The sequence below is a fragment of the Saccopteryx leptura genome, chromosome 10, assembly GCF_036850995.1.
Source record: "Saccopteryx leptura isolate mSacLep1 chromosome 10, mSacLep1_pri_phased_curated, whole genome shotgun sequence".
Lineage (NCBI taxonomy): Eukaryota > Metazoa > Chordata > Mammalia > Chiroptera > Emballonuridae > Saccopteryx > Saccopteryx leptura.
In genome coordinates this window covers 61,156,371-61,169,449 of record NC_089512.1, presented here as the reverse complement: position 1 = coordinate 61,169,449, position 13,079 = coordinate 61,156,371, and the positions used below count along the sequence as shown (strand labels likewise).

Here is a 13,079-nt window from a genome sequence, read left to right as displayed (position 1 = left end):
TGGGGAATTGGCTGTAAGCTGACAGTCTAACCAACCCCCCACCTCACTTGCCTGATTAGGTTGCAAAAGGCTGTTAAGCTGTGGTGCTGGATTGTTTATCCTACTCCCCATGTTTCCTGGAAAGACTGGAGGCAAATTTCTTCTATCCTTTGTTTGGTGTAAAGTTAAGATGATATGTATGGTGGAGGTTTTCTGCACTTGGTAAAATTCTTGAGTTGCCTTGGAAACATGATCAGAGACCATTGATTTGCTAATGGCCTCACTTTGCCCTATAAATAAAGCAAGATGCGGCTTTTGGGCATGCCTTGTTCTTGTCAGCAGCAATTACAGGGCCCTCCTGACCCCGTATTTTCTTAATTCTTCACCGTTCCCACTCGGAACCTGGAATTACTAGCTGTGCTGGTTCGTGGCATGTGCCCAGATATAAAAATAAATATAATTACTCTATTATACCATTTCATTTTGGAAATACCGCTATTTTTGTTAACACATTATTATTATATTTATTATTAACACATCATTATATTATTTATGTTTCTTATAAACACAAGATTGAAAAAACAAGACATTCATGCCAGGACCTGCAGAATTTACTAAATCTTACTAAGAATGTCTCTCTATATATAAAAAGATAACTTTTTGTCATTTTTTAATTTTTTAACCCCTCTAATTTATGAATTATAAAAAGCATAACAAAAAATGTAACATAAAAATGTTTTTTTAATGTCAGAATAAATTTAATTTTGTCATATTTATTTCATTTAATTACCATAAAAGCACGCTTGGACTGTATATTTTTTCTTTAATATTTGATTTAATTATTATAACATTTCTCAGAAATTTGTATATAGTGTGCCTACAATTATCTCTAGGATTTTAAATGTGCCCTGACTTCAAAAAGTTTGAGAACCACTGATCTAGGGTATCAAGTGATGTCACCTGGCTTGATTTCACACTATTTAAAGTCTGGCCTGACTAGGTGGTGGCGCAGTGGATAAAGCATTGGACTGGGATGCTGAGGACCCAGGTTCGAGACCCCGAGGTCTCCAGCTTGAGCGTGGGCTCATCTGGTTTGAGCAAAGCTCACCAGCTTGAACCCAAGGTCGCTGGCTCGAGCAAGGGGTTACTTGGTCTGCTGAAGGCCTGCGGTCAAGGCACATGTGAGAAAGCAATCAATGAATGAACAACTAAGGTGTTGTAATGCACAATGAAAAAGTAATGATTGATGCTTCTCATCTCTCAATTCCTGTCTGTCTGTCCCTGTCTATCCCTCTCTTTGACTTTGTCTCTGTAAAAAAAAAAAAAAAAAAAAATCTGGTTTGTTTTGCATTAGCTTCACTCTCAGGAAAACCCTTTTTATGTGGCAGTACTCAGAAGCTCCATCTTGAACTCAAGTAATTCTGGCTAAAATTGAGCCTGTTTTCCTAGTTTCATGTAAAGCCATGGCATAGAATCTTTTGGACCAATATGGGACATGTCCATTTTAAAGCTTCTGCCATGTTTGGGGGATGGAATAGGATGACTGTCCAGGATGAAGTAGAGGGAATCAGCCTTACCTAACCTAATGACTGTGAGTAGCAGGTAGGGGACAATTTCTCTAAGGAAAACAGAGATGGTGTTACCAGAATGTGTGTGTGTGGGAGAGGCTGGGCAGTGGGGAGGAATGGGATGAATAATAGGCAGGTAAAAATAAAAGATACTCTGTATGATGCTATTAATGTACTTATTGATACTACCAACAGAAATTATTGCTAGGTACCAAGCTAGATGTTTTCTAAGTATCATCTCTTTTTCTTAGGATACTATGAGTTAGGTTTATATTACACACATTTTCTTGATTGGAGAAAGGAAGTTCTTAATAGTTAAGTAATTTGCTTAAGTTCATTCATCTAGTCAGCTGTTGGCGTGGAGAGTTGAACCTCAGTCTGGCCCTTTCCAGAGTCTGCTCTTAAGATCTTAAAGCTGAAGAAAAAGAGAGTACGCCAAGTATACCCTAAGAGGAAGAGCTGGAGATCATGATGTACCCCATTAAGGGCATTTGGATACCAGCACTGATGGAGTAATCACAGTTTTGTAGTGCTGGCTACATAAAATCTGTACCAATGTACTTTAGTAATCATGACTGGGAGCTTCTACTACTTTTCTCTAGGGGTCATGGGGCTAGGGACTCTGACATGGTACATTGTTCTCCTGTGCGTTTTCTGTACAGGTATGGAATGGTTAATATGCATATTTAGGTCAGCAAAAATTGAAAAGAAGTCCCTAAATGCCAGCCTGAAAGATGTAAGTGAAAGAGGTAAGAGATAGAACTGTTATCTTCTCTGATGGTAGCATTAGGATCTGGCTATATATTGGGAGTTTCATTGGTTGAGCCACCTCTTTTTCTTTTAGCTCCAAGATGGTCAACAGGTTCTAAGACATGTGTCAATGCCAGTTGATTGATGGTAAACTATCTAGAGTGCTGTGTTTGAAAGAGTTCTGAGCCTAGTGTAAAAAAGGACTGTGATGGATTAATGATGTCTGTAGTGAGCACAATGGTTGACTATTATTTGACATCTTAGGAAGTAACAGCTTCTTAGAGTCACTGTCAGGTCACTTGTGCTTGGGGGGTCATGCCACCAGGATAGAGTTTTTATAAATAATGTCCCTGTGATGAGGAATCCTGTGGTCAATTTTCTGGAGGTCTCAACTGTCACTTAAAACAACCCAAATGCCGAGCTTAATTTTCTATGAAAAAAAAAAGCACTATTTTTGCTTGGAAAACTTGTGACCTTGCATGGGAGTGGGGGTGGGTTGGGGGGATTTACAAAATGTTGAGATATAGTAAGTAAATTTTTAGGGTTACTTTTCTTTTTAAATGAACATGGGTATATCCCTCTATTATTCATTCATCTATTATTATCATCATTTATCTATTTCTATCTATATATTTTTAAAAACATAATGAAGCTATAGTCAGAGTTCTATAGAAGTTTGTTTTTGATTATCCCTTTCTCATTTTTCAGATCTCTGATTGGAGTCATTTCTGGGTACAGACTATGAGAAGAATGCAATGAAAATTCCAGCTAACAGTGGAAATATTAGCTTGATCCCCAGCTTAGTATAATATTCCTTTTCTTCAGTAGCACCTCATAATAGAAGAAAAATGTATGGAAGTGCAAGAACAATCACCAATCTGGAAGGGAGCCCTTCCAGATCTCCTCGTTTGCCAAGGTCTCCTCGTTTGGGCCACCGAAGAACAAGTAGTGGGGGAGGTGGAGGAACAGGCAAGACTCTGTCCATGGAGAATATCCAGTCCCTTAATGCAGCCTATGCTACATCTGGACCCATGTATCTGAGTGATCATGAGGGGGTGGCTTCAACAACTTACCCAAAGGGCACTATGACTCTGGGAAGGGCCACAAATAGAGCTGTATATGGAGGTCGGGTCACAGCTATGGGGAGTAGTCCCAATATTGCTTCTGCTGGACTTTCCCACACAGATGTCCTTTCATACACAGATCAACATGGTGGTCTGACCAGTTCATCCCATCATCACCACCACCAGGTCCCCTCCATGTTGAGGCAGGTAAGGGATAGCACAATGTTAGACCTTCAAGCCCAGCTCAAGGAACTTCAGAGAGAGAATGACCTCCTTCGGAAAGAGCTAGACATCAAAGACAGCAAGTTGGGTTCTTCCATGAACAGTATCAAGACGTTCTGGAGTCCTGAGCTCAAGAAGGAGAGAGTCTTGAGGAAAGAAGAAGCAGCCCGGATGTCTGTCCTCAAGGAGCAGATGCGGGTTTCCCATGAAGAAAATCAGGTAGGTTATGACTCACCTCAGTGTTTTTCAACCTTGACTTCTTATTGAGTAGTTGATGCTTTGCAAATGGTACCAGGACCTGTGCAGAAGAAAGTATGACATCATCAAACAAGCTCTGAAGTATGTGTTTGACTTGGAGACTACAAGAGGGCATAAGAATTATGAGATTACAGCTTGTGGTCTCCTTATTTTCCAATAACCTTTCCACATTGTTGCAGAAGAGAGAGGAACACTTCTCATTGCCTAACTTTTACACTTGGTTAATTATGCTTTCTTTTTCAGCAGTCACAGCAGCAACTCAGATGTACTTCCCTTTAAATAGAAGAGGAAAATGTTAATTTTTGCAAGAGTAGACTTTTTTTTGTGTGTGTGTTTTTGTTAAGTGAGAGGTGGGGAGGCAGGGAGGCAGAGAGACTCCTGCATGTGTCCCGACCAGGATCCACCCATCAAGCCCCCTATAAGGTGATGCTCTGACCACCTGGGGCCGCTGCTCCATTGCTTGGCAACCGAGCTATTTTAGTGCCTGAGGCGAGGCCATGGAGCCATCTTCAGTGCCTGGGCCAACTTGCTCAAACCATCTGAGCCATGGCTATGGGAGGGGAAGAGAGAGAGAGAGAGAGAGAGTGAAAGAGAGAGAGCAGGTGGAGGTAGAGGAGTGGAGAAGGAGATGGTCACTTCTCCTGTGTGCCCTGACCAGGAATTGAACCTGGGACTTCCCACACACTGAGCTGATGCTCTCCTGCTGAGTCAGTGGCCAAGGCCAGAGTAAACATTTTTAACAGTAACATTAATGGGCCACATTTGACTGGTGAATTGATTTTTTTTTTTGAAGTACCAGCAGCATTATTGCCTTCTACAACGAGTGGAGTGTTTTTTAAATAGCAAATTGAACAATATTAAGTGTTGTTGGGTAGAATGGGCTTCATGTCATGTTATAGAAACAATGCATTTCTGTCTCATCCATTCAGTATTAAGTACATACTGTGTGTTAGACATCTTATTTTTCTTTGATCCATCTTCAGTGTCGTAGTGAGATTAGTTTTCCTAGAGTCTACCTGCAGTTATACCATTCCCCTGCTTTAAAGCCCTCCTTAATTGCTCATTGCCTCCAGAATGAAGTCAACCTCTTTGGTTCAGCCTTCTACTGGAAGGCCTGAATCAGTGTTCTTTCCAGCATCATCTCGTATCACCCCGTTCCACATCTCCAGTGCTTCCAGAGCCGACACTTGGTAATTCCTGCACATACTCAAGGTTTCCCACCTCCATTACTTTGTTCTTTCCATTTTCTTCTACTGGGGACTCCACAGCACCTCCTCTCCCTGCCTCCTCCCTTTCAGTGCCAGCCAGTCTTGATTTTCACATCCCACCTGTTGTGAGGCTCATTTATCTGATGCTATTTTCATAAGGGCTTTGGAGTCAGACATTCCTGAGTTTAAATCCCAGCTTCACCTCTTACTGGTAGTGAGTTAAGTGCTAAGAGACAGGGAGTAGAGGATGTTGTGCCATTTAGCTGAAAAAAATTCCGAGATATCATTTAACTTTCTGTAGAAATTTGAGATAATTTCAACTTGGCTAAAACAGTGATTCTCTGATAATTGATCTTTGTTTTGGCCCAATGAAGTGCTCTGCCTTTCTTAGGGTCATTTGCTGACCTTCCTTTCTTTTTCCCAGGCTACTACCCATTTGGAGTCCAAGCACTTGTAGAAGCATTTCTGATTTGTATGAGAATCTGCTGTTTGTTCACTTTCTAAGTAGAAAGCAATCACCTATCCCTTTAAATATCTGAATCATTTTCAGATGTGAAAAATAATTTTTAGTTGAAACAGAAAGCATTGCCCTTTACTCCTAAATCAAATGAATGCTCTTTACTATTATTATTAATCCTTTTTTCCTGACTTTGCTGATTCATGAAATCCTTTGAAACTGCTGTAGCTATGTGCATTTCCCCAGTTCTGTACTGGTTTTCTTTCTTTTTCAGTTGTTTTGGAAGTGGTTAAAGCAAAGTAGCCATGATGCAAGTGATGACAAAGTTGAAAGCTATTCTCTTAACTGTCAGTTCCAAAATTGCTTTTACCTTATGCTTTGATCATTAAATATTTTTGAGCATAGATTTCCTCCTTATACATGTATATTTATTTATAAATTACACAATGTGCTACTATGTCAATATGTTATTTATGACATTCACAAAAAATTAAATATGGAAGAGACAAAGTAAAATAAATAGTATGTTGAGGTAAATTTTAATGACACACAAAACTGTTTAGCTCCTAGAAAAAAACTAAAATGTCTTGTTTATTTCATGAGGGTTAGCTCAGTTTAAACTAGGTGACATCCATAATATTACTTCACTGTCCATGTGGCCTTAAGCTGGAAGCAGGTGAATAGTTAAGTAGGCTCCCATTACCCTTTTCTTGTTCTGGAACCTACAATGATCATAGGCTACCTTGGGTACTTGGGTGACATATGACTATAACATAGGACCTAGGGAAAGCCCCAGTATTAATCTGTATATTAGATATAAGTAAAATGTAGTTATTTTCTTTTTTAGGTTAAAAATATAATATAAAAGGAGGAAGAGGCTTGGAGAGTTTGAGAAGTCAATTTATTTGCAATATGAGCTAGTATTACAAAATAAAGAATATAAAGATAAACAAAAAGCAAGTTATTTATTTATTTATTTTTGACAGAGAGAGAGTGAGTGTCAGAGAGAAGGACAGATAGGCATAGACAGACAGGAAGGGAGAGAGATGAGAAGCATCAGTTCTTCGTTGTGGCTCCTTAATTGTTCATTAATTGCTTTCCCATATGTGCCTTGACCGGGAACCTACAGCAGAGTGAGTGACCCTTGCTCAAGCCAGTGACCTTGGGCTCAAGCCAGCGACGTTGGGCTTTAGCCAGCAACCTTTGGGCTTGAGCCAGCGACCATGGAGTCATATCTATGATCCTATGCTCAAGCCAGTGACCCCGCGCTCAAGCTGGTGAGTTCGTGCTCAAGCTGGATGAGCCCTGGTGACCTCAGGGTTTCGAACCTGGGTCCTCCGAATCCCAGTCCGATGCTCGTCCACTGCGCCATCGCCTGGTCAGGCAAAAAAGCAAGTTATTTTAAAAAGGTTGAAGTACCCCTTGGAAATATGTCAGGTTCACTTTTAGAGGAATAGGTGTACCAAGTGGTTATCTTAGGGTGGATCCTGATGGAATAATTAACAAACCTCAAGTTTCAAAGGCTTGAAACATCAGAGATTTATTTTATCTTCACCTGAAGTATGAAGCTGGTCAAGTGACTTTCCAAGGTTGATTTCCCTCCAGGTAGTAACTCAGGATCCAGGCTTTCTGCATCATGGCACATGGCTACAGTAGAGCAAAAATCCCTAAAAATGGCACAATGGCTCCTCAATTCCTTGGACAGGAAGTGACACAATTGCAAGAGCTGGGAGGTGCAGTCCTCTCCTCTTACCAGGAAGGAGAGCAGAGTTAGATATAAGGGAACCTAGAAATCTCTGCCAGTGGGTTCTTATGTTGTCAAAAAGTGGAACTAGATGAAATAAAGTTCAGGGAACAATGCAGACTTACACTGTTGCTGCTGTTTCTAATAATATTATTGCTGCTGCCACCAGTAGACATCTGTTGGGGATATTATATGTTAGGCATTGTGCTTAGAGATTTGTGTACATTATCTTATTTAGTATTTCCATCAATCATCTGAGGTAGGCGCTAGACTTTGTCTCATTTTAGAGATGAAAAATAATTGTAGAGAGAATAAGCAGCTTGCCCAAGTTCATACAGCCGTCAATTGACAGCTGAATTTCAAGCTTTGGCTTATTTCATACCAATGTCTAAGTCGTACCTTTATGTTCACTACCTTATGAATCACTGAACTTTGAACAGAATCTTACCATAATAGGAAGATCATATTTCACATATGTTAGATGTAAAAAATGGCTATAGATGGTACCCAATTTATGATGGTTCTATTTATGGTTTTTGACTGACTGATGGTGCAAAAGTGATATGTATTCAGTAGAAGCTGTGCTTCGAATTTTGTCCTTTTCTTGGACTGGCTATATGGAGTATTACACCCTGTCCTGATGCTGGGCAGCAGCAGTGAGCTGCAACTTCCAGTCAGCCACGTGATCACAACTGATACTCTCTAGTGTGTTCATTGTGTTAGATAGTTTTGCTTAACTGTAGGCTAAGTAAGTGTTCCAAGCACGTTTAAAGTAGGCTGGGCTAAACTATGATGATTGGTAGGTTAGGTATATTAAATGCACTTTCAGTTTATGGTATTTTTGACTTATGATGGGTTTATTGGGATATAACCCATTGTAAGTTGAGGAGCATCTGTAGTTTGATAGAATGATTAAGAATGTGATTTAGTTTGCTTAGTATGTTTCTTCTTAATTAGGAAGGAATTTTTCCTAGAAATGTTTTTTGTGCTGCTTAGGGTTTCTACCATTTACCATAACTTACTATAATTTCCCTTCAGAGGAAAAATTATGGAAAATTTTTCTATAGGGAAAAAAAGAATGCAAAAGAGATAAGGGATACTTGATTATGATTTCTTATCCATAACAACTAGAAACTGTATTTACAAATGTATAAACTGTATTTACAAATACCAGAGGGTATTTAGATAATTAGAATTTCACTTATCTAAATTTAGATAATCTAAGACAATTTTATTTTTACTATGTGAATAGAAATGGGAAGCAGGTCCATTATAAAGAGAAGGTGAGAGAGCTAGAGTGCTTGTGTTTATTCATTGTTCTGTGCATTTAGTGCTCATTAGCATAGTCCTTTTACTCTTATGTTCAGTGTTATAGAGGACTCCCACTCCTCAATGCTTTTGCAGTAGATTTTGAAGTCCTAGTGGTTCTGAAGTCCTCTGTCCAACGGAGCTGAAACCAACTCTGGATCTAAGGGAGTTTGTTGAATACCCTTCCTGTGGTACAAGAAGTACAAGGCTGTTTGGAACCTGGGAGCCAGTGGGTAGGTAGCCATGACCAAATTTCTCCTGGGCAAAGGGGTGATACTCAGTTTCCTGGATGGATATTATATACCAGACTTCCTTTCACCTCCAGACTGTCTCCAAGGTTCTCAACCACACAGATCTTCATGAATAGAAATAAATTTGTGGCTGCTAAGAGTTACAGTATGGACATTTGGAATCATTGGCTTGTTTATATAAATAAGAGTGTATGGATACAAAGTTATCCTTATACTATACTTGTTTTTTTTTTAATAAATTTTTATTTTAATGGGGTGACATCAATAAATCAGGGTACATACATTCAAAGAAAACATTTCCAGGTTATCTTGTCATTTAGTTCTGTTGCATACCCATCACCCGAAGAGAGATCGTCCTCCGCCACCCTCCATCCAGTTCTCTCTGTACCCCATCCCCTCCCCCTCTCCCTCCTTCCCTCCCCCCACCCCCCGTAACCACCACACTCCCGTCCATGCCTCTTAGTCCCGCTTTTATGCCCCACCAATGTATGGAATCCTGCAGTTTCTGTTTTTTTCTGATTCGCTTATTTCACCCTGCACAATGCTACCAAGACTCCACCATTCCGCTGTAAGTGATCCGATGTCATCATTTCTCCTAGCTGAATAGTATACCATGGTGTATATGTGCCCCATCTTCTTCATCCAGTCCTCTATTTTTTTTACAGTGATTAGTGAGCTTGAGTATGTCCTATGAAACATGGAGCTCTATGTTGACATATAAGTCTTTGAAGAAGGAGGAACTACTGAAATAGTTTATCAGCATTTGTCCCTATGACAGCAGTCTTTATAGTGGGAACACCATACATAAATATTTGCTGTCTGTCTATAGATTAAGGGGGGAATATGGCAAATGCTGAAAGGCCATGATCTTTGTGACCCTCCCCTCCCCCAACCCCCTCTCTCTCCTCCCCCCACACTGTAACCCCAACACTGTTGTTCATGTCTCTGAGTCTCATCTTTATGTCCCACCTATGTATGGAAACATATAGTTCTTAGTTTTTTCTGATTTACTTCTTTCACTCAGTATAATGTTATCAAGGCCCATCCATGTTGTTGTAAAAGATCCTATGTCATCATTTCTTATGGCTGAGTACTATTCCATAGTATATATATACCAAAGCTTTTTAATCCACTCGTCCTCTGATGGACACTTGGGCTGTTTCCAAATCTTTGCTATTGTGAACAATGCTGCCATAAACATGGGGGTGCATTTCTTCTTTTCAAACAGTGCTATGGTGTTCTTGGGGTATATTCCTAACAGTGGGATAGCTGGGTCAAAAGGCAGTTCGATTTTTAATTTCTTGAGGAATCTCCATACTGTTTTCCACAGTGGCTGCACCAGTCTGCATTCCCACCAGCAGTGCAGGAGGGTTCCCTTTTCTCCACATCCTCGCCAGCACTTATTCTGTGTTGTTTTATTGATGAGCGCTATTCTGACTGGTGTGAGGTGATATCTCATTGTGGTTTTAATTTGCATTTCTCTAATGATTAGTGATGTTGAACATTTTTTCATATGCCTGTTGGCCATCTGTGTGTCCTCTTTGGAGAAGTGTCTATTCATTTCTTTTGCCCATTTTTGGATTGGATTGTTTGTCTTCCTGGTATTAAGTTTTACAAGTTCTTTATAAATTTTGGTTATTAACCCCTTATCAGACGCTTTGTCAAATATATTCTCCCATTGTGTAGTTTGTCTTTTCATTCTGTTCTTGTTGTCTTTAGCTGTGCAGAAGCTTTTTAGTTTGATAAAGTCCCATTTGTTTATCCTGTCTTTTATTTCACTTTCCTGTGGAGACAAATCAGCAAATATATTGCTGCGAGAGATGTCAGAGAGCTTACTGCCTATGTTTTCTTCTAAGATGCTTATGGTTTCACGGCTTACATTCAAGTCTTTTATCCATTTTGAGTATTTTTGTGAGTGGTGTAAGTTGGTGGTCTAGTTTCATTTTTTGGCAGGTAGCTGTCCAGTTTTCCCAACACCATTTGTTGAAGAGGCTGTCTTTACTCCATTGTATTGTCTTACCTCGTTTGTCAAATATCAGTTGTCCATAGAGCTGTGGGTTTATTTCTGAGTTCTCTGTTCTGTTCCATTGATCTATGTGCCTGTTCTTATGCCAGTACCATGCTGTTTTGAGTACAATGGCCTTATAATATAACTTGATATCTGGAAGTGTGATACCTCCCGCTTTTTTCTTCCTTTTCAGGATTGCTGAGGTTATTCGTGTTCTTTTTTGGTTCCATATAAATTTTTGGAATATGTGTTCTATGTCTTTGAAGTAAGTCATTGGTATTTTAATTGGTATTGCATTGAATTTATAAATTGCTTTGGGTAATATAGACATTTTAATGATGTTTATTCTTCCTAACCATGAGCACGGTATATGCCTCCACTTATTCGTATCTTCCCTGATTTCTTTTATCAATGTTTTATAATTTTCCGAGTACAAGTCTTTAATCTCCTTGGTTAGATTTATTCCTAGGTACTTTATTTTTTTGGTTGCAATGATAAAGGGGATTGATTCCCTGATTTCTCTTTCTGACAGTTCATTATTAGTGTATAAAAATGCCTCTGATTTCTGAGTATTGATTTTATATCCTGCCACCTTGCCAAATTCATTTATCAGGTCTAGTAGTTTTTTGACTGAGACTTTAGGGTTTTCTATATACAATATCATGTCATCTGCAAATAATGATAGTTTTACTTCTTCTTTTCCAATTTGGATGCCTTTTATTTCTTTGTCTTGTCTGATTGCTGTGGCTAGTTCTTCCAGAACTATGTTGAATAAGAGTGGTGAAAGGGGGCACCCCTGCCTTGTTCCTGATCTTAAGGGGATTGCTTTTAATTTTTGCCCATTGAGTATGATGTTGGCTGTGGGTTTGTCATAGATGGCCTTTATCATGTTGAGATATGTTCCCTGTATTCCCACTTTGCTGAGAGTTTTGATCATGAATGGGTGCTGGACTTTATCAAATGCTTTTTCTGCATCTATTGAAATTATCATGTGTTTTTTCTCCTTTCTTTTGTTTATGTGATGAATCACATTGATTGATTTGCGAATATTGTACCATCCTTGCCTCCCAAGAATAAATCCTACTTGATCATGGTGTATGATTTTTTCCATATATTGTTGGATCCGGTTTGCTAATATTTTGTTGAGGATTTTTGCATCTAAGTTCATCAGGGATATTGGCCTATAATTTTCTTTTTTTGTGTTGTCTTTTCCTGGTTTTGGAATCAGAATTATGCTCGCCTCATAAAAGGAGTTTGGAAGTCTTCCTTCCTCTTGAATTTTTTGAAATAGCTTGAGAAGGATAGGAGTTAGTTGTTCTTTGAATATTTGGTAGAATTCACTTGTGAAGCCATCAGGCCCAGGACTTTTCTTTTTTGGGAATTTTTTGATAGCTGTTTGAATCTCATTTGTTGTAATTGGTCTGTTTAGGTTTTCTGATTCTTCCAGATTGATTTTTGGAAGATTATATGATTCAAGGAATTTGTCCATTTCATCTAGGTTGTCTAGTTTTTTGGCATACAGTTCTTCATAGTATTTTCTTACAATATTTTGTATTTCTGTTGTGTCAGTTGTTATTTCTCCACTCTCGTTTCTAATTTTATTTATTTGAGTCCTTTCTCTTTTTTTCTTGGTGAGTCTCATTAAAGGTTCATCGATCTTGTTTACCTTTTCAAAGAACCAGCTCCTGGTTTCATTGATCCTCTGTATTGTTTCTTTAGCCTCTATGTCATTTATTTCTGCTCTGATCTTTATTATTCCCTTCCTTCTACTAGCTCTGGGCTTTACTTGCTGTTCTTTTTCTAGTTCTTTTAGATGCAGGGTTAAGTTGTTTATTTGAGCTTTTTCTAGCTTCTTGAGGTATGCCTGTAATGCTATAAACTTCCCTCTCAGGACTGCTTTTGCTGTGTCCCATAAATTTTGAGTTGATGTATGCTCATTATCGTTTGTTTCTAGGAATTTTTTAATTTCTTCTTTGATCTCAATGTTAACCCATTCATTGTTTAATAACGTGCTATTTAGTTTCCAAGTGTTTGAATGTTTTTCAATTTTTCTATTGTGGTTGATTTCTAGTTTAATGCCATTGTGATCTTAGAAAGTGCTCGATATGATTTCAATCTTCTTAAATTTGTTGAGCCCACTTTTGTGCCCTAACATGTGGTCTATTCTAGAGAATGTACCATGAGCGCTTGAAAAGAATGTATATTCTGCTGTTTTAGGGTGAAAGGTTCTGAAGATATCTATTAAATCGAGTTGATCTAATA

General features: G+C 38.8%; 1 protein-coding gene across 3 annotated transcripts in view; it reads left to right on the top strand.

Annotated features, from left to right (window-relative positions):
• ERC2 (ELKS/RAB6-interacting/CAST family member 2) overlaps window positions 1-13,079 on the top strand; it is a 1,061,162-nt gene that overhangs the window by 33,647 nt on the left and 1,014,436 nt on the right. For all 3 annotated transcript variants that reach the window (XM_066351701.1, XM_066351699.1, XM_066351702.1), the window contains exon 2: window positions 3,006-3,802. In XM_066351701.1, the coding sequence (XP_066207798.1) occupies window positions 3,146-3,802 (657 nt within the window). In that variant the 5' untranslated portion in view covers window positions 3,006-3,145. The remainder of the gene's footprint in view (window positions 1-3,005; window positions 3,803-13,079) is intronic.